The sequence below is a fragment of the Drosophila biarmipes genome, chromosome 2L (genome assembly GCF_025231255.1).
Source record: "Drosophila biarmipes strain raj3 chromosome 2L, RU_DBia_V1.1, whole genome shotgun sequence".
In the NCBI taxonomy this organism is placed as follows: domain Eukaryota; kingdom Metazoa; phylum Arthropoda; class Insecta; order Diptera; family Drosophilidae; genus Drosophila; species Drosophila biarmipes.
Genome location: NC_066612.1, coordinates 17,518,207 through 17,544,682, shown reverse-complemented (window position 1 = coordinate 17,544,682; position 26,476 = coordinate 17,518,207). Strand labels below are relative to the sequence as shown.

The following is a 26,476-nucleotide window of genomic DNA, read 5'->3' as shown; positions in this document are numbered from 1 at the left end:
TCCGGCTGGTTCCGACTTTTACACTACCTGCAAAAGAAAGAAGACTTTTGGAAAGTTTCAGTCCGATAGCTTTAAAACTGAGAGACTAGTTTGCGTAGAAATGGACCGGACAGTTGGACATGGCTAACTCAACTCGTCTAAGAGTCTGATCAAGAATATATATGATTTATGGAGTCGGAAACGTCTCCTTCGCTGCGTTGCAAACTTCTGGCTGAAATCATAATACCCTCTGCAACGATATAAATATATTTTTATTTCTTTTATTGATGTCGAACTCCATTTCTTCCTCGAACAACCATCATCCTTTTTGACGGTAAATTTGTGTCTTTAACAGTCCCTTGAATCAATTTGCGGCTCCTTGTTGTATCTTGCCATGTACCAAATAGTAAAAGACAAGTGATTTATTTAAAAACAAAATAATTTTATTGTGGTTTAATGGAAATAGAAATTCTTACAATACAATTGTTGTTGCTGGTTGTTCTTTTTGGTTGGTTTAATATTAATGTTACACAACATTTTTTAAATGTTAATTAATACCATATTTTAATATAATAATAATTTCATGTTTTTTCATTTTTTAATTACTTCGAAAATTGTGGCCCCTAAGCATTAAAAAGACTTTTCACTTGTTTCTATTATTATTTTCCAAGTTCTCGCTGACGCTCTTGACTCTGCTATTGGATTTCTGAGAAGAATTCAAAATCTGTTATATCAAATTGAAATAGGTGTTCCCGAACTCGTCACTTTAGCGAATTGCAGCTTTTAATAAATTATCATGATTTTATCCTTGTTTTACGTTTTCCACATGTATAAAAATATTTATATATAATTTACGTAAGTACTTTTGTTTTCTCTTACACATTACATTAATGAGTTGTTATCTTGGGTTCGCCCTATCTTTATATATCAGTATATATATATAAAATGCGCATACAGTTGGAATCTTAGTTAATAATAATAGTTAATGAGTTAATAACGTTCACATTCAATTACATCGTATTCGATTTAGTTACGATTATGATTACATTTAATTTGCTGTTTGGTTTCTGCTTGTTCTCGACGAATTCAAATGCAATACAAAAACAGTTGGTAGTAATTTAAAATATAGAAGATTCAAGTAAATGCGTATTTGGTTTCGTTTTTGTCAAGAAAATTGCCATGGCTTATTGGTTTATTACATTTAATTGTGCTCGAGTTGTGGGTAGTATTGGTAGAGTGTTGAATGACTGATTGAGTGATTGAATGGTTGAGTGACTGACTGAGTGAGTATCATGCAGGGTGTCTGAGGAGCTGAGCTGAGCTGATCCTGGCAGTAAGTTGAGTCAGTTGCAAACTTGAACCAAATCGTAATTGTTCTGTACTGTGGTTAAATCTTTGTATGCATATAAGAAACAGTATATGGCATATAGTATGCATTTGGTGGGCGTGTATATATTTTTTATTTTCCTTTTCATTTCAACGCAAAAAGTTAACAATTTCCTCGTTCGAAACAGCTGAGAATGGCCTGCCTGACAAAGTCTACATGTAATATAGATTTTTATATATATGTATTTATAGAATAAAAATGCCAACCCTCAATGATATACATTATTTGCTTGTCAGTCCATATTTTCCACATTTTCTTGTCCTTTACTTTAACATTTTATTCGTTTTTTTGTTTGGTTTAGTTTTTCTTTGTATCTCTTAAATGTAAAACAAAATTTGAGCGAAATATACGAGTTGTAACTGAACGTACAGTGTAAACAATTAACCATAATGAAAACATATTACTTTAGCTGAGTACGTTTTTTGTTTTATTTTCATATGACTAAGTAGTATATGAAAGCCATTTCAGCAACACCCTGTATACAGTATACTTGTTTTTATTTTCAAATTCAACTTGGCTTTAGCAGAGAAATTCAAATTGCGGGAGACATTAAAATCAATCCTTACACAGAAAATATATAAATCGTTAGCTAAAACATAATATATATGTGTATATAAAGAAAACTTAATTATAACGACATTTAACATTAGATTGGTGTTCTTCTTCGGTTTCTTTTCTCTTCTGTTCTGTTTTGTTTTTTTTAATATTAGTTATTATAAAAATACATATATGTATGCATGATGACTAGATGATGATTCCATGATCGGCTTAGTTGCACTATATAGCTTTATAAATATTAAAATCTATATTGAATGCGTGATTATGAGTAAGATGAGCTAACATTTATGCATATTTCAATGATTTAGCAACGTTGATTCTTGTCTGTGTGTATTTGTTTGTGTGCGGTTCGACCGTAGAGACTCATTTACACTAATTGCAAATATAGTAATATTCATATAATTTTTTGAGTCCCAAAATTGATTTAAAATAATTGCGTAACGTAAACGTGTCCATGCATTGCCATCAAAATGAATGCGATCCACTCATTTAAAGTACATCCTCCTCTCTTCAATAACAATTTTAACATAACACAATTGAATGGGGAATGTTTGGTTATTAAAAATATTTCTTTTGCTTTCTCTTTCAAATGAAATGTTGCTGTATTCTGTCTGCCAAGTAGCTCTTGTTGTTCTCATTGATGTTGCTGTGCAATTTGTGCAATACTGTAAGAAATAAAATGAAAAATAAATAAATAAAATGGTTTTTCGTACAAAATAATATGGGGTATTCATTTCCAATGGTAGAAAATAAATAAAATATTTGACACATTTATTCTACATTTAAAAAATTAAAGGAATAAAATTAAGTTTAATCATCCTATTTAGTTATTGCATTATACATTGCCCATTTGGTTCTCATTTAAAGTTAGATTAACTTTTGCCTTAAAATGTTCGACTTAAAAAATTTTTTTTTTTGCCCTTTTTTTTAGTTTTTAATATGTTGCTTTGCTTTAAAAATTACAAAAATGCTTGGGATATGAATGTGTTTTTTAGTTTTTATATTTTTGATAATCTTCAATAGGAAGAATAAGCAGCTAACAACAAACAGTTAATACGCCTTATTGTGTATATGCATTATAATTATAGATTATATTCACGGATGTATATAAATATTTATTTTGCAGCTAGAAAAATTAGCGAAAATATTCATTTTCCTTGTCCTGGTTGTTTGTCTTGCGCGTTTAGAGTTTTGTTTTAGTTCATCGAAGAGTGAAAATCAGTTTTTAGCTTAAAGTCAGTTAATTTCTCAGTTTAAACAAGTGCATAGGGAGAAAAAAAGCGGAAACGGAAAATCTGTTCAGAAAAATTCCCTAAACGAGTCTTATGTTCATATTATTTCACAAGAGTTTTTTAATATATTTTTTTAGTTTCACGTTTACGTTTTCGAAGCAGTCTAAGATTTTGTTGTTTTTGAGTGTTAAAAAACTGTTGAGTTCACTACTTAGTGGTTGGTTTTGCCTTTAAACACACACATAAATATATTTTTATATACTCGTAGATATATAAGTATGCAGCGTTAAGTAGCCTAATGTGTAAAATGTATTACAGATGGAGAGGTCCAGGACTTTATCCGGGGCTTCAACGTCAACTTGATTTGTTTTAATATAGTAGCAACATTATAAATATAAATATTCATATATTTTTATGTATATGTGTATAATTTGTTGTGTAAATCCTTTTCAATTCGTGTATAAAATCAGTCATAGTTAATTATTTTGTTTGGTATTTATCATTTATGTTAGTTGTGGTTTGGATTGCTACTTGAATGTTCGGTGAAGATCTTAACCAAGCGCTAAAAATGTCTATACAAATTATTTATCGAATGAATTGATCTTGTTCCTCAGTTTCTAATCTAATAGATGTATCCTACGCCTAGTGAGAAAAGAGGGAAATCAAACGGGGAATGAACCGATCGTTAGACACTAATTCTACTTTGAGTTACATACAAATTACAGACACTCAAACAGACACTACTCAAGCATGCATATTAAATATATGTTGTTTCTCATTATTTTCGCTTTATTCTGTTAAAACATTTGACGGACTATAAGAATTAAAACCCTACTTATTGAAAAGCTCCAGCCCACGAGGGCAAAACGATTTCACACCGGTTCGAGAGATCGGCCCTCTGATCTGATATCGTTTTGCGTCGGATGCTGGCCGGAAACATAGACACTCACTTAATGGTTATTCAGTTAGCCGCATATATCTATATGTTATGTCCATAATAATTTAGTGGTTCAAGCATTTGTTCAGAGCTTTCGTTACGCGTAATCTAATAATACTTAAAAACACTTCTACGAAGCCGGTTTGAATTTTAATTACTTTTTGGATTTGGTTTACACTCATCATAGTTCGTTCGCTGCTATTTCGCCCTCCCACCGACTCTACCTCCATCGCTTTCCAATCCGAACTGCCGCCGATCTACTAGAACTTGTACAAAATTTAAATTCCATACAAATATGCTCAACAATGCCGACAAATGACTTTGATTTACGTTTTTCCGCTTGTTTTGTTCCGTTCCTTAATAACATTTATCAAAAATATAAACTACAATTAAAATGATTTTTAGATATGACATACAAACACCAATACGCTTGTACCTATATATCCTAACACCTAGGTCTGTTCTGTGTAACTTGTGCCTGACAGTCTCTTAACCAACCCCAAAAAGAGAGAGAGGCCGCTCCGAAGCGGGACCGGCCTCGATTCGATTTCGCTTCGATTCCGTTCAACATTCATAGAGAGCTCCTAACAATCACAAATAATAATAGTAGCAATACAATACGATTAATAGATGTTTGTGTGCTGTCCGCCAGCACCAGCATGCATTGCCATTTTCATTAAACAACACTTACACTTAGCACTACTCAAATGTCTTAATGGTTTCCGACTTCCTAATGGGTTACCTTCCCCCGTCTGGTGGCGTTTCTTCACTTTGAATTTCCCTTCAGAATTTTCATTACATTTTGGCGTCTTTTCTTCTGAGTTTCAAAACTAATCACAAATGGCGACACACGCAAAATGACCAACTACATATACTATATCGGCAATGTTAACATACATAAATCGGTTTCATATTTAGAGCAAGATCCAAAGCAAGGTCAGAGGGCACCGACGCCTGTGTTTGGTTATTTAGGGGGTTAGAGCACAGTTAATTGGCGGTATGAATCGTTTACATATCGATCTGGAATATCGGAAATAAAACTGCTAATATAGTTAGTTCTGATAGCTCGCTGTGCTGAGTCGCACGTTTTGGTGTATCTTATGAGTATATATAAATATTTCTTGTTCACTTTTCCTCTAGGGTTGTGTGGTTGTTGCTCCTTAGCCGACGTTCAAATATATAGAAATATATATATTTAAAAAACTTTCTATCGGTTTTCCACATTTTGTTGCACAGTCTATTAGATTCTCAATTCATCAATTTGTTTATCAACATACATTCACATATATATATCCATATAAAGATTAAATAGTTTACCACTACATTATATAGATGTCAGAGACGGAGAAAGGGGACGGGCCAGGAGAAGGGGTTGGGGGAAAGCGGGGTTCTGCATCTGGGGGCTAACAACATCGCATCTGTTCGAACCAATATACAAATCTAAAAACGCTAGGAAAGTAAAGGAAAATAAACGAGGCAAGTAAATAATAAATAAATCAAACAGTTGGTTGGTTTTTTATCAGAATATGTATAAAAATCTTTAATTGTTTTTCAGTTGGTTTTTGTGGCATTTGTTGGTTGTGTTTTCGTGTAGGCTTTACAACAGAGTCGCTTGTCTATTGTTTAGTTGTAGTTTATATTATTTGTTATCATATTTGTTGTGTCCCACGTTGTGTGTTTGTAGTTCGTTTGTTTCATAACATTTAAAAATGTAATAATAATAATAATAGTTGATAAACATAAAAACAAATTTATGCAAGCACAAAATACAAATAAAGGTCCTCGTCAGAAACTATTTGCGCTAAAATGCTAGTAATAAATACAATTAAATAGTATGCATTAGGCCATAATAAATACCATCAATTAGCAGTTTCTTTTGTGTTTCAGTTTTTTCAACAATTTTTATATAAAAAATTTTCAACAGTTTTTGTTTGTTTTTTTTTGTATTTTTTGGTTGTCAAGTAAAAAGTGTTTCTCACACAGAAAACGTACAATACTTTTGTTTAAACCCTTCATCGTTATTACAGCTACCATTACATCGATACATCGTCTTCAATACAATAAGTCAATTAAGTTTACAACAAGAAAGAACTAAAAAATATATATTCGTATATTTAGTAATCTCACTTAAGTAAATACACACAAAACATAATTAATTAAAGAATAATTCAAATAATAAATCAAACCAAATCAAAAATTACACAAAGCAAAGCGTTTTTTCAAAACAAACAAAGAGGAAACTATTTCAGTTAAACACTACGTTTCTAATACAATAAAGTAAAATTATATTCAAGAAATCTAATACCTGCTTATGTGTGCGGGGGTGTTAATGGGGGGACATGGGGGGACATGGGTTTCGGGGGCGGGGTTCGCGTCGCGTTCCAAGCAAAACCAACAAAAATAGTGATTACTTTTAAAATTACAAAATAAACATTTTTTAAATGCTGTTCCTGTTAATGTTGCGTTTGTAGTCTCAAAAAGTTGTATTTCCTTGCCTTAATAGTACTTTAAATATTCACTTTAAACGTCTAACTTGTTATCCTCCTCTTCAACTAACCCCTAAAGAACACTTTCGTTAGGTTTGCAATCATTTGAGGCCTATCAAAATAAATGCTGTTAACTAAAATCATTGCAAGCAAAAAAGTCCAGGAACATGCAGTGGGTGACAGAAAGAAATGACGTCGGATACTTATTAGATCCTAGTGTCAGATCACTCTGTTCACCACTGCATGGGTTCCCTGTTTAATACCTATTTCTCTCGAAGAACAAAACAAAAGCGATTGGTCTGGCTTGGCTGGTATGTTTCTCCCTCAGTTTCTTCTTTATAACTATTAAATTATTTGAGATTTGTTTGCTTTACTCATTATCATACTTTACTATATAAATTCATATGCGTATGTGGGGACATAGGCATACTTAATTGTACAATTATAATAGTTATAAATGTTTAAGTCTTCTGCGCTGATTGCCAACTTTTAGTTAAATGTTACTTTTGAATTTTTCAATTATTCAATTAGATTTATATTTCGTTCTCGAAACTGCCACTAACTTGGGCCAGTTTCAAAACATTTGGATGATGTACATAAATATCGCTTCGTTTTAGTTGATATACACATTTCAATATTTATTTAAATTCAATTTGACAACAAATAATTTTTCGCATAATATATGGTAATATAGTTTTGGGCAAACAACAAATTCGTCTGTGTTGCTTTCAAACAAAGAAATTATTTAAAAAATAAATGCCTAAACAAAAAATAGTTCAACAATTAAGAACACAAATTTCAACTATATTCAGTGCGTTTAGTTGGTTTTGTTTAATATTAAGAAACGGCAAAGGGGTTTTTGTCTGCATTATTATTAGGTTAATTCATCCTTTCTTTCTCCTGTCGTGGTTACAATAAAACAATGGAAAAACATAAAAACTAGGCGAGTATAAAAATTGTGAATTGTGTTTGTGTCGCGGTTCGGTTTTGGGATCGGTTGATTTCGTATAAAAGTAGCAAACATGTCTTAGAAGGTAGTTCATTAATGTATACATATAAATAATCAGTAATCAATAAGTGGTATAATCAAAAATAATTTATAAACGTAAAAAACAGTTATATAATATATAATGTATCAAATGTTTATGCAATCAAAAATAATAACAAACAATTTGCGCAATCATATATCTAAGAATTACAATCAATTATTAATTAATTAATGCTCGATACGCAGCTATCCTTCCCATTCGACATTGTGTAAGCTGTTAATGTTAGATTAATTTTATATTAACTTCCTTTTTTTGTTTTTTTTTTAAATATTTCTTAATTGCTTGCAGTCTGCAACGAACATAAAAAAGTGGAGGGATTTCTTCTGGTATTTATATAGTTAAAAAGTGTCATTTCTTTCGTTTTCTTCTGGTGTGTTTTGTTTTTTGTTTTAGTCTGGTGCGCTCCTAATCGACAGCCAAAACGAATGAGGGACTTGCACGCGAGAGAGGAGGGCCTTGAAGTGAGAAGTGTGCAGAGATTAGAGAGGCGGCGGCGGCACTTTCCGATTTGAACATGAACATGAATACACAATATATATTTATCATAAACAAATACACACAAAATAAAAACTAAGCTTAACAGTGTAAATATATATATAAAAAAATAAAACAAAATTCAACAATAATTTAAAAGATAATAAAAATTATTCCAACAGTGTGCGTGTGTGTTACTACATAGCGAGCAAAGTCAAAGTCTAAGGCTATGAGAGATGACAGATCGGGGGAGAGAGGGGCCTATAGATTTCGATTTAGATTTCGATTTTGTGGATTTAGAATTAGAGCTGGAGAGACCGCGCAAGTCAGACTATTGAGAACTTAGCTTAGAGCAGTAGTGAGAGCCGGACCACAGATCCTCCGCCTTTCCGGACTCCCATCCATGGAGTGTGTGTCTGTGTGTTTCTGTTTACATACCCACTGGCGCCAGTTGGACATAGCGATAGATGTAGAGCCGGTAGTCCTTGCTGGCCAGCACCACACTGCCGTCGTCCATGAGCGCCACGTCGAAGCACTGGGCGTGCTTCACCTTCGACTCGAGCGCCGAGATCAGCTGCCCGTCCTGCGTGAAGATCGTCAGGTTGAAGTTGTTGTGGTTGTCCGCGATGAGGATCTCTCCGTTCGAGTTGATCCCGACGCCAATGGGGTAGTTGGTGATGCCCTCGCCGCCAATCTGCCGCAGATACTGGCCCTCGTAGTTGAACACCTTGACGCAGTGCGCCCGATTGTCGCTGATGAAGATCTCCTGCTTGTCGTTGACCACCACGCCGTTGGGGAACTCCAGGTGCTTGGAGCACCCGAACTTGTGCAGCACATTTCCGTTCTGATCGAAGATGATCACCCGCATCACCTTGCACTCCACCACAATGATGCGTCCCTTGTTGTCCACGGTCACGCCGCGCGGATGCTGCAGAATGGTGGCCCCGAACTTCCTCACAAACTGGCCGTACTGGTTGTAGATCTGGATTTGGTGTGTGGGCGAGCGCTCGGTGACGATGATATCGCCGGAATTGCGCACCACGGCCACACGGTTGGGATATAGCAGCTGGGAGTCACGCTTGCCGCACTCGCCAAACTGGAACTTGAATCGCCCCTCCTTGTCGAAGATCTGGATGCGATGGTTGTTCGTGTCCGCAACAATGATGTCGTTCTGTGCATTCACAGCCACTCCGCTGGGCTCCGTGAACTGGCCCTCCATCACGCCGAATTCGCCAAACTTGCAGTGGTAGATCATCTTCTGACGCTTGATCTGCGACTTGGGCGGATAGATGGTGGCCGAGAGCAGTTTGTTGGTCAGGTCGAGCAGGGATTCCGAGCTGACGGTGCTTCCGCCGGCTCCACCGCCACTCACCACGGTTCCTCCGACCGAAGACAGGCTGGCAAAGGCATCGGCCACTGCAGAGCTACTGGCTCCTCCGTTTGTTACAGACGAAAAGAGATTGTCGCTGCCGCCGTTGCTCCACTTCTCGTATGCATTGTAGTGGGCCACGGTACTGGCGGCTGATCCGTTGCTACCGCTGTAACCACCGCCTCCTCGCTTGGGCATCAGTTCGCCGAAATGCTGTTCCACGGCCAGTGCGTTGCGATCACGTCCGCTCAGCAGGAGTCCCCCGTTGGTGAAGGCTCCTCCAGCTCCGCCTCCGTTAGAGCTGCTATCCAACAAGCTGGCGCCACTCAGTCCTAGACCCAAGCCATGCAGCGACGATTGCGCTTGCAGTTGTTGATGATGTGCCGACTGGTGATGATTGTGGTGGCCGTGGTGATGTGACTGCTGGTGGTGACCATGGTGGCCACTGCCCGCACTGCTGGCGCTACTGTTGCTGGCGCTCTGTGTGGGTCGCGCAATCGGTGGCTGCTTTCCATGACCGTTGCTGGTCAGGCTCAGACCTGCATGTCCTCCATCGGAAGTGCTTGCCCGAATGTATCCAAAGGTGTTGCGCACGCCGGCCTGAATCGATTGATAGTTGGACATGAACTCCATCTCGAAGGGAAGCTGCATCTCCTGGATGCCTGTCTGCAGCTGCTGCTCCAGGGATTTGCGCAGGAGCAGGGCCTCTGCCAGCAAAGAGGATGGCGGAGCTGGACTCCGCTCAACTGCCTCACAGGTGGCCAGTCCCTTGTCGATCAAGTCACGCGAGCGTTGCTGCCACGAACTATTGCTGTTCACCTTGGCCGAGTACAGGGTCTCCAGTTCCTTCAGCAGTTCCGTCTTGCGCTCATCCAGCATGGAGGCGAAGAACTGGTGCGTCTCGTTCAGCTCGTTGTGCGCCTTCTGGTACTGCAGCTTCACCTTGGTGAGATTCTGGTCCGAGTTTCCGGCAATGCCGACAATCTCTCCAATCTTGCCGCGCATGTCGGCGAGCAGAGTCTGCAAAGCGCTGTCATTGGCCGTGGATCCCGTTGAGGTTGTCGTCAATCCGGGCGACTGTACATTCTCCAGTTCATGGAGACCTGTGGAGTGCTCCAACACAATGCACTCTTTGCACACCAGGATGCAGCAGGTGCGGCAACTAAACTTGAGCAGCTCCTGTTTGTGTCGTGGGCAGAAAAGTTGCCTCTGCTGCTGCTGCTGTGGGTGCAGTGAGCCGTAGATGCTCTCCTCTCGCTGTTGCTCCTGGGAATTCGCCTGGGCGGCGGCTGCCAGTACAATCTTCGAGAGTTGCGACATGGGCTGCGCCGGCAGCAATTGCTGCTGCTGCTGTTGCTGTTGCTGCGAGTCCAACTGTTGCTGCTGCTGCTGCAGCATCATGGTCAGAGAACTGGCGTACTTGAACTCGTTCGAGGCCGGATTGTTGCTGGGCGAACCCACGGACAGAGGAGAACCAGTGGTGCTCGCCTCGAAACCCTTGATCAGGCACACATTGTGCCCGTTGAAGCAGTGCATGAACTCGTGAGCGGTCACGCAGTTGGCGCACAGATAGCTCTGGCAATCGAAGCACTTGGCCACCGCATCGCTGCACTTGCTCTTGCAAGCGGTGCAACGGGGCGGTGATCCATTGGCGGATGTGTTGCTCGAGGAGCTGTTGCTGCTGCTGTTGCTTCCCTTGCCGGCTCCCACGACCAGGCTGCTGATGCCCGAGTTGCTGCCATTGTTCGAGCCCTGAAGATTGCTGCCAATCACGCCCGGACCGTTGCTGCTGGCCACATTGTTGGCGCTGATCACACTGCTGCTGGTGCTGCCGCAACCGCTGAGGCCGCTGGTCGAGGAGCTGGACGAGGACGATGACGAGGATGAGGACGAGGACGACGACGAGCAGGAGGATGAGCTGGCCGAGGAGCTGGACGAGACCGAGGCCGAGATGGGGTGATGGCCATTAATCACCGTCACCTCCGAACGCGACTTCACGCTGCTGCCGCCCGTGTACTCATCACTGCAGATTGCCGAATCGCTGGCCGGGGGCGAAGAGCCGCTCAACGTGAGCGGGGAGTCTGATAGGTAGCCGGCGTGTTCGTACGATTCAATCGAGTTCGCCCCGCCCCGCATCGAGTCCAGAGATGGTGTCGGTGAGGACGCCATCTTTGTGCTGTAGTTGCCGTCGGTGGCTCCGTTTACCTTTAGGAGTAACAGCTGCGAGGGGAGAGAGAAAGTGGAGAGGTGATTAGATTCACATTATTATTTATTTATTTATTTTAAGAAGAACGTTCTTACATCGCTTATTTATTATAAACTAAACTAGAGCTTATACACCATATCCTCCTGACTTTATAGATGTTATAATAAAGGTGAATAATCTCGCTGGCTGTACCACCGCATTTACTTTTTCTACGCCGACCCTCCGAATCCATTTCCTCCCTGTTAGATGGACTGACCCATGAGTCACCTGCGGTCCTTGTCTTGTATCCCCTCATGAGTCAGCAGCTCCTCCACTTGAACCGAAACGTTTGGCATTTCCATGGCCCCGCAAACAAACAAATATACGCCACACCCCGCAAAAGGCCGCCTTTTCCTTAGTCATCCCCTTTGTTATCGTAATTTGTAGTTAATTGCCTCCAACCAACTGGCTCGTCCCATCTAATCCCCTAAAGCGCGACAGCTGTGACCCGTGTTTTTATTAAACATCTTCGAAGACAGTTGAAAGGTATGTGTTTCCCCCCAAGCACTACAATTTCCCCCTTCCTGCGACGACAGAATCGAATCAAACTAGGAAACACGCCCCCACGGAATGCTCTTAAAACACATTCCAATTTCTTACGGCAGAGTGGAGAGGCGAAGCTAAAAGTGAAGCTGTACTGTCTGCGGGATGAAAGGACTTTGACCGGGACAGGAATCCCCTGCCCGTTTCCTACGACTACCCCCAAGCCCGTATCCTTCGTTCGGAGACGGACACAAATGCAATAAACGCACGCACAGACAGAAGGACACCCCGTAATAATAATTTTACTTCCCCTTTTTGCTGCCAACGCGGTTCGTTGCCTTCGAGCTCAGAACGGGAGTTGGGTGAAATAGCTGTGGCAGGCAAGAGCAGGCAAATGTACGGGGAGTTTCACAACAAACCCCCGTCGAGGAGAAGAAAAAGTAAACAAAAAACCGAAACGGGGAGCCCTGGAGAAACTTCTGTAGATTTCCAGAGCAGGCGAAACTTCCGTCAACAAGAAAATCAACGTAAAAGGCAATCCAAGTGAAAGCCAAGAGAGCCAGCCAGCCAGCGAAACGAAACGAAACTCTGCTCAAAATCAACCCCGAAAAATGCGCCCGAGGGGGAAAATTCTTATGCCAGGGGGCTGGAGAAGGGGACTGCAACTGTCTAGACTGGATGTACATTTATCATGCACACACACCCGGGCCAAGTGCCACTCGCAGTGCTCCCTAGAAAATCCTTTCTAATTTCACAAACATTCTCATTTTCGTTGTGAAGGAAACTAATTTGGTATTCCTAAACATGGTTATTGGGTTGTCCAAAATAAAGTATTCAAACTTTGACAAAATCAGAATATATTACTCTCAGACAAATCATATTTTTTATCTTAATTTTAATATTTGATTATTCAATATATATATATGCAGTTGTGTATACCGAGCACAGAATATTTTACTTAGATCATTTTTTGACAAATTCTAATCTTGGATTATGGAGTTAATATGTATTTTTAAAGGATACTGAATAAAAGACCTTGGTTCTACTGTTCGTTGCGACGGAAGCTATCCCTTAATATGGTTGTTCAAAATTTAAGTATTTGAATTAAAGCACAGGATATATTACATTAAGACAAATCAGTTTTGAAAAATTATATTATTTTTTAAGGCTCCTAAATATACCATTTTGTTTACTAAATGTAATGTAATCCTAGCCTAGATCTTCCAAAGGGCTCTATATTTTTCATTATTTGTTTTATGAAAATTATCCTATTTTTGTGGCAAGCTATTACATTCCGCTTTGGCTATATTGCACCCGCCTTATCTGAACGGCTGTGCCCTCTATGGGCTCTTGTAATCCCTGATAAATACCCAATATCTACCGGTGATTTTCCCAGCGAAGGGAGCTCTGTGAAACAATAAAATAACGTAAAACTCATTAAATGGAGATAAGCCGACTTACCTTTACTGCTTTGTTGTCGTAGTTGGTCGTAGAATTTTCTATATATTCCAGTTTCGCTGCCTGGTTTCCTGTTTTCAGTTGTTGTTGCTTCTTGTTGCTAGTTGCTGTTGCCTCTCGCTCGCTCTCACTACGCAGTCTATATAAGATTTTGCGTGGGATGGTTGCCGCTGTTGTTGTCTTTGTTGTTGCAGTAACAAGTTGAAACAAATTTGTGTAGCATACTTTCAAGTGCTGTCAGTTAATGGCGTCGCGCGCACAAAAGGCTGCAATGGGAAAGAGCGCAAATTGTGATTAGAAAGGATAATGGAATGCAAGGTTAATTGGGGGTTTAGTTGTTGTTTTAGTTATTACAATGACGTCGTCGTGCGCGGTGCTCTTTTTTCCCGGCAAGGACACTGCAAACTTAATAACGGTGAAATGCTCGCTTTTCATATGTACAAGTCGCGTGTGACGTGAATGCGACGCGGCTCCCTGCAAAACTAACTCTGCGCATAATGCAGCGACCCGGGTAAAGCTCAGGTCCCCGAAAAGGCAGCGACGCCGACGGAGGCAGCGACGACGGCAGAGCGGCTGAGAGCGGCAATGTCCTGGGGATTTTCCTGCTCCAACAACAACAGCTACGGAAAGTTGCAGCAATGCAATGCTAAACTCCAGTCTGTGATTTTTTTTTCTGTCTGCCATTTAACCAACAAACCGCTAGAATGCTGGAGGAAAAGACACTACAGGAAAATCCGGGAAAAATCAATACATCCTATTTACATTGACAAAGAGAGCGGCGACGACGAGAGCCCAGGAGAACGCTCTTTTTGCCGAACTGTTGAATGCCGGCTGCAAAAGCAACAATACAACTGCACGTCCACATCACCACCCCCTCTTTGCTTATGTTTTAGCCACCCCTAAAACAATATGGCGGCCACTCAGCCACAACAAAATAAATAAAAGGAAATAAGGAAGCCTCCACCCCCAGAAAGAGCAACAATTTTCCACGGCAGAAAACATTTTTGCGCGCGCTACAGGTTGCGTGAGAGCACCAAAAAGAGAGACAGGAGAGAGTAGTCGAAACGGAGAGAAGTTTCCGGAGAGAGGCGCAACAAAAACAGGAAGCGTTAGACGATAAGTACACGGAAACAAATACTTCGAACGGAGTTTATAGTAGTTTTCTAATAGTTTTTCTTTTCATTTATGTTTTTAGTTTAGGGTGTAACAGTAATCTTTTGGGGGGGGGGGGGGGGGGGGGGAAGTCGGAAAGCATTAATACAAGTTAAGCCCAAGTAGTATTTGTTATACAGTAAAAATAAACAATTTAGTAATAATAAAATAAGTATCAGATCCTTTTTTTATGTGTACTCTGTGCGCATGTTTTTCCCCAGTTTGGGCAACGACCGCATCCAAAAGCAATAAAAACAAAAGGTTCTCATTCTCCCGCTGTCTCTCTCTCTCCCCGTTTCTTTCCGCTCTCCATTCCATTTCGCCGTTCTATGTTGCGGCGGAACTTTCGAGAGGAGGAGAGGAGACAACTATGCTAGAAATGACGTTGCAGCAGCATCATGGCATTCGCATCTCATCAACATAACTGCATGGCGAAAATTTCTGTACACCGGCAGATGCGGCGGAGGAAGAGGGACAGGAGACTGCAGAGGGCGACGTCGGAAGAATTGAGAGGAAAATTGCCAGACGACAGGCACATAAATCCGCACACATACACACCGCCACATGCAAAAACACAGATTTACACGTGTAAATAACGGCATTTCTTTGCAACGTTAACAACTGTTGCGAAACGAGGAAAATGGGAGAGGACTAAAAGAGAAGAAGCGGAGATCTTCAAAGGTATCGATCACTCACTCGCTTTAGCACTTTCCGCTCCCACCTGGCACGCACAAATGTCCGTCGAAAAAAAAAAACTGACTCATAAATTTACCACCGGCAATTTCAACAAATTAGTTAATAAACACAAGAATAGCACCAAAACGTCACCGTTCGGAGGGGCAAATGATTTGTTGTACTGGGAAATTAGTTGTACCCTTTCCACTCATTTCGATTACGTTTTCTTAATAAATTGTAAAGTTTTATTATTATTATATTTTTAACAGTACCAAGTGATCTTCAGAAACATATGATAATATTATCTTTAAATTTTCAATAACTCACTTGAATTCAGGTGAAAATCACTTCAAAAATCAAAAATTAATATACTGTCCTGATAACCCATAATAATAACATAGAATAATAACCTGCAATATTTTAAGAAGATACTTAATGTCAAAAGTGCAATACCCTCAGTTAGAGCGCTAAACCCCATAATTAAGCATGCCAGGCTGGGGGACCAAGGGGCTTGATAATAATCAAGTTGTCTATCGATTAGATTAGCAATTTCGGAAACAGTTGACGGAAAGCAGGCGGAAGGTTGTTAAAGTGGTTCGGAACAAATCAAACTGACAGTTGGATTGTATATCATGACAAGATTAATATCGTTTGGGGCCACGGCGCCTCAGAAGAATTGTATCGTCTCCGCTCCCGAGAAGAGGGTGTGGAGCCCAATGTCTGTGCCATATGTTTTGCTCAGCATTGTTTCGGGGGCTCGGAGGAGGGTGTACGAACAAATTCCAGACCGCTTGTAAAAGTGTTTAAAAATAGAGCGGGCTAATAATCACCAAATGCGAGTGCAGTGCACTGAGGGCGTGCCCGAGCCCCCAGCCCAAAGTCCCCCTTCTTCCATAATTAAGCACAGCGAGAAGACTCGAGGGAGGGCGGAAGAAAGAACCAGAAGAAGAAGAAGCAGCAGCATAAGAAAGGGAGCAAAGCAAAGCGGAGCAAAAGAATCGACGTGGTTACCCCATGTGAGAAGTGGAACAAACTGCGCACAGGCATTACTAATGCAAAACAATTTGTACAAGATTATAAATTTCATGGCTCAGGAGTAGAGGAAGGAAAACAAGACAAGGCATGACGGTGCGCCGCTGATGACGATGATTATGGAAAAAATAATGATCAAGAACAAGAGCGGGCGGGCCCAAGTTCAAGCCAAATTCAGGTGGGGTGTGGGAGAAAAAGCCACGGGGTGGTACCCATACACCAAGGACAGTCGGGACTCCCTAGATCAAGCTTTAAACCAGTTTTAGATGCTACGAGAATCATTCCCAAAATACTTTTCAAACCAAATCAACAGTAAACTGTACTGATGATTTTTTATTTAAACGATTTTTTTCTTATCACGTTAAAAAAAATTCAAAAAGTAAGAATTAAAATTCTTATATGGAGTAATTTTCAATGTTGCTTTTTTTATTTATTTAAAATAAATTTTGATTAAATATGAATTTTGGAAATATAAAAAGAATCATAAAATTGTACGTTAATAAGGGTTGTATCTACATTAATACCCACTGTAATTCCGCAAAAATGCATAAAGACCCAATAAAAAGATGGGGCAGGGGAGGCAGGAGGGCGTACGTTCTGGTTGTGCAGCAAAATAAACAAGGCTGTGTTCAACTTCCATGCATTCCCCGCGGAATGCTTTCGGGGTTGCAACTGCAGCAGAGTTCAATGGTACCGAAAGCAGCAATAGCGGCAACAAAAACAAAAGCAATTACCATGCCACATACACCCACAGACAGTGGTGGTCAAAACATTGGACACCTCCGAAGTCCAAACACCTAAAAACGTATTCCTAATAAATAATTTTAATGATTTCCAAATAATCTGATTAGCATCATGCATATGCAGCTTTATAATTAAAAAATATATATGAAAGAGAACCCGTTTTGTATTCTTTAAGATTATGTGTTTGCATTTAAGCCCCTTCAAAACTTGCTACTGTGTATAAATTAGTTTATTGACGCCTCTTTGATTTTACGACCGTATTCGCAAGTGCTATAAAGTCATTCATGTTATTAAAATTAAAATGTTACTTCATTTAAACCTATAAAATTGAAACCAGTTGTTGTGATGAAAGCACAAACAAATAGCTTAAGTCCTATTATTTTGACCGCAGCTATACCCGGAGGATACAGACACTCGAACTCAACTGCAGCGAATAATAAAAGAGACGCCCAGCACAAAGAGCAAGCCGTAAAACAGAACAAAGAAAACTACCTTTACCTGCTCGGCACACACACACTGAGGCACGACTTCTTCTAAGCGAGACAACAACAAAAACGCCGTCAGTTGGCAGATAAAATATCCGTCCGATCCCAATTCCAATCCTCATCCCATGGCAACCATCCCATTCGCATCCTCAATTCCATCGCAAAGGCACCGCCAACATCACGACCGCTGCCTTGGTTCGATGCAAATTACAGATACAGTAGGTACTGGCGAGGACCAACTTTAGCCTATAACTTACATTGCCATATAACTACTAAATATAATCGTAGATATCTATAAAAAGATAAATTTATTATATTAAAAAAAATTTACAATTTTTTGGGTCGGTTTTGAATTTTATAATTACCTACAAAAAAAAAAAGAAGATATATGAAAAAAAAAGTTTTATCAATTTGATTTACAATCTTTTTGGGTCGGTTTTTATTTCTTGACCCTTATAGAAAAGAAAGTTATAGTAATTAAGAATCTTGTAGGTATTGTATGTAGTATGGAGTACTTTAAAGCAATAGTAAGTTTAAAAAATATTTCTTAATATCTGTATCTAAAATCTTGTCAAATCTCTCTTAACAATCCCCACATATTTCTAGGTAGCAGGAGGTCGATAGTTTATTCGTAGACATTGGCCTCACTAACCGATCTTCACTGTAATCCCCTGTGAAATTCGTCGAATTCTGCGAAGTTTGCTCCTCCCGCATTTTTTGTACTTTTTTTTTTGTTAGTTTCTTCTTTTCTCAGACGTCGCCAGCTATGCGTCAGCAGCGAAGCGACCCCCAAAGCAGCAGCTGCTGCTCAATGAAATTGACTTGACGCATTTTATTGAAGGAGACAATGGGCGAAAAAAGAGAAAAACACGAGAAAATCTGCACAGGGAGTTTTATTGTTGCCGGGAAGGAGAGGAGGGGAGAGAAGGAGGAAGAAAGAAGAACAAGAACGGCAGCATCCAATTTAGCAGAGGTCCCGGAGATCCCAGTCCCAGACGCTCTTCCTCCTCTCCTCGCCCCTTTCACCTTCTCCCTCCATTCGCCCCTCTTGGCGGGTCGTTCTCCCACGACCAGCTCCCTCTCTTTCCCACTCGCTTCAAAGGCCCCGCAGGTCAACGGCGTCGCTGCAGTTCTCGTTCTTTATTTTCTGTTGTCTCCTCCATTTTTTGTTGTATTCTGCACAACATTTTTCCTTCTTACTGCGCTTTGTAGTGTCTGTGGTTCGTTAGCTGCTGCCTCTTCCTCTGCCCTCCTGCTACATCGTGCGCGAGAGCGAGCGAGAGGCCAATTGTCTGTGAGTCCTGCACAGTGGTGGTAGGAAATATCGAGACAACCTTGCACAGGTACAGTGTCGGCTGGGAACACTCCATCCCATTCAGAAGTTGAACATTCCAATGATGAATTTTGGGATAACCAGAACTTTTTGTTAATCATTTACAAATTTAAAACCCACATTACAAGTACAAATTACCATAGCAGACAGTACTTCCTCACTTTTGACTGTCACAAAAGAAAACAAAAACATAAATAATCTTTAAATAGAAATCGTAAAGTGCGCACTATCTCACAAAAGAAAAGATTGACTCACACCAAGGAATGTAGAAGTTAGAATAGAAGCTCCGAAGAACTAATATTTTGAAGACTCGCTGTAATTTCCTAATACAAAGGAAGTCCAGCCGTAGATGCACATGCTATCTCCAGTGCTGCAACACCACATCAGCAATCAAGAGGAACGTGTTCTCAGTTCGCCTCGTTTGCGTGTTAACTTTCGATAAATATTTGCTATCTGCTTTAACATTTTCAATTAGAGATGTACCAATTTCGGGTCCCGGCCTTATCTATTACGTGGTGGCGGCGAAGCCGACGTTCTCTGATAATGGAAACCCAGAAACAGGGGAAAACACAGAATTGGTACAGGCGGAGAAGAAGGGAACGACCCCGACCGAGTTCTAGAAAATCTCAGAAAGTACAGGAAATGCATTTCACACAAGACTGGGCTGCGATGGCGAATCGATTGGAGATGGCCCGAATCGCTGATGAATGGCTGATGAAAGGAAAGGATCGTATCTGAGTTGCAAATCTGAAAATCTTCCAAACAGCAGACGGCTTACAGTGATCACTGGGTGGGGGGTAATGATTTATCGGTGGTGTTGTAGGCTTTGAAAATTCAATGCCCCTGTCAGTACAGTTGTACTCATTTTTAAGAATCCAAGCTGAAACACACTTCGAGTTTGTTTATCCGTTGATCAATGCGTTGGTCAACATTATGGGTTTGTTACTAGGCTTTGGAACTAATATCTGGCTTTTTCCCAACTCCCGCTTCCGAGTGCCTTCGGCAATCAGCTCGCCACAATACGGAGCCCAGAGCAACAGCTTTTTAATCAGTAAGCGTAGTTTTGGCTCTGCTGGCGTCACCAAATCGAGCGTGAAACAAGACACATGGATTTATATTTGTTGTGCTTCGGCTTTCCGTTCTGAGCGCTCGCATTATGGTTGTACACCACCAGATACTGGACGCAGACACAGCAGAGATAGGAACAAATTTTAAACACGTTTTTCGGTTTTTTCTGTTTTCATATCGTTTTGTTGTCTTGTTTCGGCGTAAATAAAACAGGCAGCACTCCACGCCGCGCGGACCGGCAGTGTGTATATTAATGAGCGGCCCCAAGCGTGGCTTGCACGTCGATCAGCCTGTCAGTCTACAGCGATTAAGTTTTAAGAACAGTGCCGTAATAATTTCTGTTTAAAATACACACTGGAACAAGAAACAAACTCGTGTTTTATTCTTCCGCATCGCGGCGGCAGCGGCAACAGCAGCAACAATGCGATATCGACAGCGACAACAACAAAACCATGAGCACAGCGCCAAGAGCTGAATGTTGGGGAACTGTTTAAACAGTTGGGTCGCGATAAACAGGCTCGCCTCCCGGACATTTTGGTGGGGGGAAGGTCGTCGGGCAGCGAGTTGAAGGAAGTGCGCACCCCTGCGGGCTTAAAAGGTTGTTAAACCATTTCATCATTATCGGATACTGTTTGCTTTGGCAATCGCGGTGGTTATTGGCCAAGGAAATGGCGAAACAAAGAAAATATACATGTTTAGGTAAAAAATTAACATTAAAGAAATTTAAGACTCCCGTTCCTTAACAGTATGTTGGCGGCTTGATTTAGTTTACTTTCCATTCAAGACTTCAGATTCAGAATAACACTAACAAATACAAAAAAAAACCCGTCGGTTTTCATTAATTTTTTCCATATTTTCTCATCTTGACTCAATCTCCTGACCGTGAGTGTGGAAAGCATACAGTGGCGCAAAACGAAATAAGAAATGAGATAATAATAACAAAAAGCGTAGAAACGTAAAAAGTTAATGCAAACAACAACAATGCGCGCGGCCGTTGAAAAGAACAAACACACACACGCAGATACACATAAGCAGACGCCAAAGGAAGCGAAGAGCTGGGGGAGGGGGAATAGGCAAGAAAATGTTTTGTTGCATTGCAACAAACAGCAACAATGCAAGTGATGCGCCGCCAGAGGGAGACAGACAGCTGCGAACAAGAAGAAGCGCAGCAGGAAAAGGCAGCACCAACGCACACACACACACTCACTAACGCATACATACAGTCGAGCAGCACTCACGTACGCGATTCTAAACAAGTTGATGAACTCTACGGCATCGGTGGAAGAAGAAGAGTGGGCGCAGAACTAAACAAATTGTTCATCATCTTCCTGCTGTTTTTAAAAGGCAAATATTTCTCATATTCATTGCGTTGCATACGTACATAGGCTAGGTATGTGTATGTTTCGGTTGCACTTAGATTTACTTATTATTCCACTAGTATTAATACTTTTTATTGCTTCTTTTCGCACAGTTCACACGCACACACTCTCGCAGCAGTAGTATATTCTCTCTGGACGCGACGGGAAATGAACGCGAGCGAGTCGCCAACTAACTGTTGTTTATCCGGCGAGTGTTAAGAACTGAATGACGAGAATAAGCGAGAATAAACCGAATATCAAAAAGTAAATCGAGCTTGTTTCTTTGGCGGAACGCGAGAGATGGCGGAGAGCAAAACTGACTGGAATGGACCAGCGTGGCAAAGAATTTTACAAGAAGCGGAACGAGGAACTGGAACGAACGGGAACGGAACGAACGAGCCAAGCCGACAAAAGCGGACAACAAAAAACTCACTCAACCAGTTATCGCCGCCAGCGGGAGAGAGACAAAGAACCAGCCAGCGACTGGCAGAGAGAGAGAGGGTAAGAGAGCGGGAAATCTAGTTTCTGCAGAACGCCAAAGGGAATGGAGTGGCAATTGGAACGGCCACATGCACATACATACATACGGCGATGAGACTGACCTCTGACAACCTCCTACACTGGCACACGTACATATGTACGCCGCTGTATGTTTGTATGCACTCGAACAGAACATAAATTGCGCGAGGGAGCAGTGCACTCCAAGTATTCCGGGCTCTGTATGTACATGTGAGCTGTATGTGGGAGTGAGCTGCACTTCCACAGAGCGTGGCAAGGGAGAGGACGATGACGGCGAGGAAGAAGCAGCAGAGGTGTAGACAGAGGAGCTCGAAAAGGGCTGCGAAGAGCGGAAGCAGCGGAGAATGCAGAAAATAACACTGGTCGTGGGGCGCTTTTTACACCTCTCGATTTTCGGGGCAAAACCCCATGCATAGAACCACTGCAGTGAGTCAAAGATTATCACCATCCACCAAAGTTTATTTTTGGGTTTGTTTCGCAATAAGCGATTATACGGTTTTAAATTTGCATAAATTCTGATTTCGCGAAAAAGTGTCATAATTCGAATGGAACCAGAACTGGAAATAATTACAGGTCCCGGTGTGGAATTGGATGGAAAGCTGTATTTCCAAAAATGTTATTCTTTTCCAATGAATGTTGGAACAGGTATAATTAAAAAGCAATCTATGAAATATAAACACGTTTCTGAAAATTATAATTAATTTCGATAAGCTATGCCTCAAACAATAAAAAGTATCTCTAGGTTTTAGAAATCCTAAATTATATATTAAAATATGATATTATAAACTCGAATAAACCACTATACAGTAAACCAATCTCAAACCAATATTAAAACCGTCTAAGCCGCGCTATCCTTCTGCTGATCCACAGACAGGAGAACCAGCGCTCAAGACCAGAAATGCTTGGCTCCGCAGTAGATAGACGTCCAAACCTGCGCCATAAGCAAGATCAGCTCTTTATGGTCATTGCCAACTGGGCTAGTTTACAGCTGGTGACTTTTCTCGGGCCGCTGATGCAATAGAAATAGCTGAGAGACGGACGGGGAGTTAGAAAGGCAGAGGGGCGGGAGAAAGGCGGGGCAAAAGTCTGCGCGCTTGCGTCATGTGCGTTGCCAGCGCTTTCTGATCAAAAGAAAAGAGTAACGTGGAATGGCGAGCGCAGACGTCGACTTCGCGCTGCCGCAGAGCTCTACGTCCGGGGACTTTGGAGAACAAACCAGTCCAGAAGCGCCGCTCGGCTCTATAATTATGCTGCTGGTTCGAGTGTGTATACATGCACACGAACACATCGAAGCACATCGAAACACATCGAAATACACCTATATACTGGCGGCCACAAAGGGCCTTAAACTTTGTTTAAAGTCAAGGTCAGTGATTTCTTGTGCGCCAATTGCGATGCTATCGTACCGCGCGTGAGGCTGCGTGACTAACGCACTGAGGCAGCGCACCGACCCGCGGATCAGCATGCATTGTTTACATATCAGCAGCATTTTTGGAACGCCTTGTTCCTAAAGGGATTTATAATTGGCAGTTTTAGATGGTTTACGATATCAATATTAATTATATTTACGAAAAAATATTATCTTTTTATCACAAACGATTCTTATTCAGGGAACCCGACTTGATTTTTTATTTATATAATGAAAGGTTCTGAAGATGTTCTGAGTTTCTATATGCAAAGGAATGCATATCCCTCGAATCCCTAAAGGGGACCTTGGGTCCTCAGGGCATTTTAGAGCTTCGCTACCCGAAAACAACCTTCCCTCCTTTTGTATTCCTTCGTGCTTAGCCCGCCCGAATTCCACGAATTGGTGGGTTCGAGTGGCTCTCTGGGATGGGAAGATAATGCCGCTGCTGCAGGGAACAAGTGGAATAGTGGGATACGGCACGGGCAGCAGTATCTGCTCCGCTTCAGCCTCCCCATGTGGATATCGATCACATCCATATTGGCTTTGTATCGCCGTCCCTGTCCCACCGCCAGAGCCACGACTTTTGTCCTTGCCGGCGGTTCATGAACCTGCGACGCGACTCCTCTGACGAACGACGTGCTTGAAGTAGCAAAAGATACGGCCGCAAAAATCCAGCAAATACAAAACAGCGCAAAAAGAGCCGGCCGCCAATGGCAGAGAAAAAACAATTACGCCAAGCGTTGAAATATTTTCGCTACGGCCAGAAGCACAGTCTTACTTCGCAAACTGAAAAGAAGCCTTTGCCAACGAAACACCAATAAAACTACGGAATAGTACCCGTATGGTATAGTTGTTCCTAACGAACAAGCACATGTAAGACATAAAACTTGTAGTAAAATGTATATGCAGCCAAGTACGAGCTAAAATATTTAGGTTACATAACTTAATGACAATTGAAAAAATTTGCGTTAAGATCGGAAATAAACCTTGACACAGCAAAACAAACATAAAGGTTGTCAAGTCATAAAGTAATATTTGCTAGAATAACCCAAGATAGATACAACTTTTTATGGGAACATAAAGCCAAAGAATATGCCAATCTTAGGTGTAGAATTCATGTTTACGAAACTCGAAATATGGTTAATTCAATAAGTACATTTAAAAATAAATAAAAAGAAAAATACTTCCTTCGTGTTCCTTAAAGATTCACCAAAATAAATGTTTTACAATATTTCGATTAACATAAAAATGTAAGCAAATACAATCAAATTGATAGAAATTATGATAAGTCTCTTTGTGATAAAAATACTTCCTTCGAGTTCCTTATAAAGAAACCACACATGCTCTAAAGATGCTTTCAGCAAAGTACACATTTTACAATATTTCGATTTACATGAAAATGTGTTGACATGATAAAATGAAAAATGAGCTGGGAAAACGGCGAGTGCTACATCTTTCTCCCGCTCAAGGGACCTATGCTAGGCCCCGACACGGCAGCGTTCATTAGCCCACCGACCTCAGCCTCAACTGTCTTATTGCCATATTGACAGACAATTCAATCGAGCGCGATTCAATAACCCTGCGAGGCTAATCATTCCATGGGCGAGAGTGAGAGGAGCACAGCAAAGAGAAATGAGGGAGGGGGACGGCGAGCGAGCGATCCCTTGAGCAGCTGTCGCACACAACTACCGCCGCCAGATGTTCCCTTGATCGGAGGGGGGAAAACCCAACCCATAAACCATATAAAACACAGCGATCACATATTTGTTATGGCTCTTTCAATATTTTCGGGAAAGACTTGGGCTGGAACCAAATGTGACACTTGAAACCGGAAATTAGCAGCAGCAGGCGATGCAGCTGTCGCTCCCTCTCTTTCCCTCGCTCGCTCGCGCCGTCCCCCTCGCTCCGTCGAGCGCCAGGTGAAGCCCTGTTTCAAGAGCTCTCTACACGAACAACACTCGCACATCCAGTCACTCGATCGAGCCTCTCTTGCAAGCAGGAAGTGGTGAGAATTCCGAAAGTGCTGCATGTTCTCTTCTCATCTAGGGGCCCATTTGTCACTTCTTATGTCACTAATGGACCGACGGTTTGGTATTATAAACCGTTAGTTACACCTCTTAGTTCCGGAACACGAGCGACTTAGGCACGGTATAATGAGAACCAAGCGAAAATGGGAAGGATTACACTAATATTTATTGAAGGCCTTCTCTGTTCTGATAGATAATGTTTTAAGGGTTAAAGATCCTTATATCATAAAAACAAAAAAAACACAAACATTTGATTCAATTACCTTGAAACTAGATGTGTAAACCCTTTTTGTAGTCCTAGTTATATAATATGATTACCTAGTAACAAAGAAATGTACAAATAATCATAAAAAAAAAAAATTATGCATTTTTATCAATAAAATTAAGTGGAAAACAGAACACTAAGAAAAAGAGTTCGATGAAAGACGATTTTTCAATTAAAATTTTGTGGAGTACGTAACTCTAGCCCCTTGGCCCGCATATGGTTGGGGATCTGATTTTTGGGACAGCACTGAAGGTTCGAGGCCGATCGTTCTCGGCTTTCAACGCCCACCATATCCCATTACATTAAAGCTAATGAGGGCACCTTATTGAACTCTCTTTCGGTGTCTTCCCGCTGAGAATGTGTTCTTTTCGTCGTCTTTTTGTTTGTTTCTGCACTGACCTCATAATTCGCATTAACTAATAAGCGAAGAAGACGCCCCCTCAGGAAATTTCAATCAGCTTGTTGAAACCCGAACTCGAGCCTGGGCTTTTTCATACTGTTCCCCAGTTTTTCTTTTTTCTTCTCCACTTTGTGGTTCTCGGAAAGTTCACGGTGTGGTCAAAATGTTGCGAAAATATTGTTGCGAAGGGGCGAGGCGCTTTTTAACTAGAAGCGAGTGGCGAAACCGAAACCGAAAAAAGAGATGGGGCCTCTAACACACAGGCAGCCTTAGAATGACATTAGTTTGGACATAATAAATAAAACGTTAACAGACATAGAAAAACAACGGCCAAGAGTCAACGAACGGCTAAA

At 41.1% G+C, this 26,476-nt stretch overlaps 1 protein-coding gene across 5 annotated transcripts in view; it reads right to left on the bottom strand.

The window, feature by feature from the left end:
* Nucleotides 1-400: 400 nt before the first annotated feature.
* LOC108033632 (brain tumor protein) overlaps nt 401-26,476 on the bottom strand; it is a 40,099-nt gene continuing 14,023 nt past the window's right edge. Inside the window, exons 1-4 of one of the 5 annotated variants that reach the window (XM_050885578.1) lie at nt 21,594-21,763; nt 13,661-13,923; nt 8,541-11,691; nt 401-2,589 (exon numbers count right to left, since the gene is read on the bottom strand). In XM_050885578.1, the coding sequence (XP_050741535.1) occupies nt 2,510-2,589; nt 8,541-11,640 (3,180 nt within the window). In that variant the 5' untranslated portion in view covers nt 11,641-11,691; nt 13,661-13,923; nt 21,594-21,763 and the 3' untranslated portion in view covers nt 401-2,509. Of the gene's footprint in view, nt 2,590-8,540; nt 11,692-13,660; nt 13,924-14,011; nt 14,144-21,388; nt 21,406-21,527; nt 21,764-26,476 lie in introns of those variants that run through there. The other 4 variants (XM_017108050.3, XM_050885579.1, XM_050885577.1 and 1 more) reach the window with 4 other exon arrangements.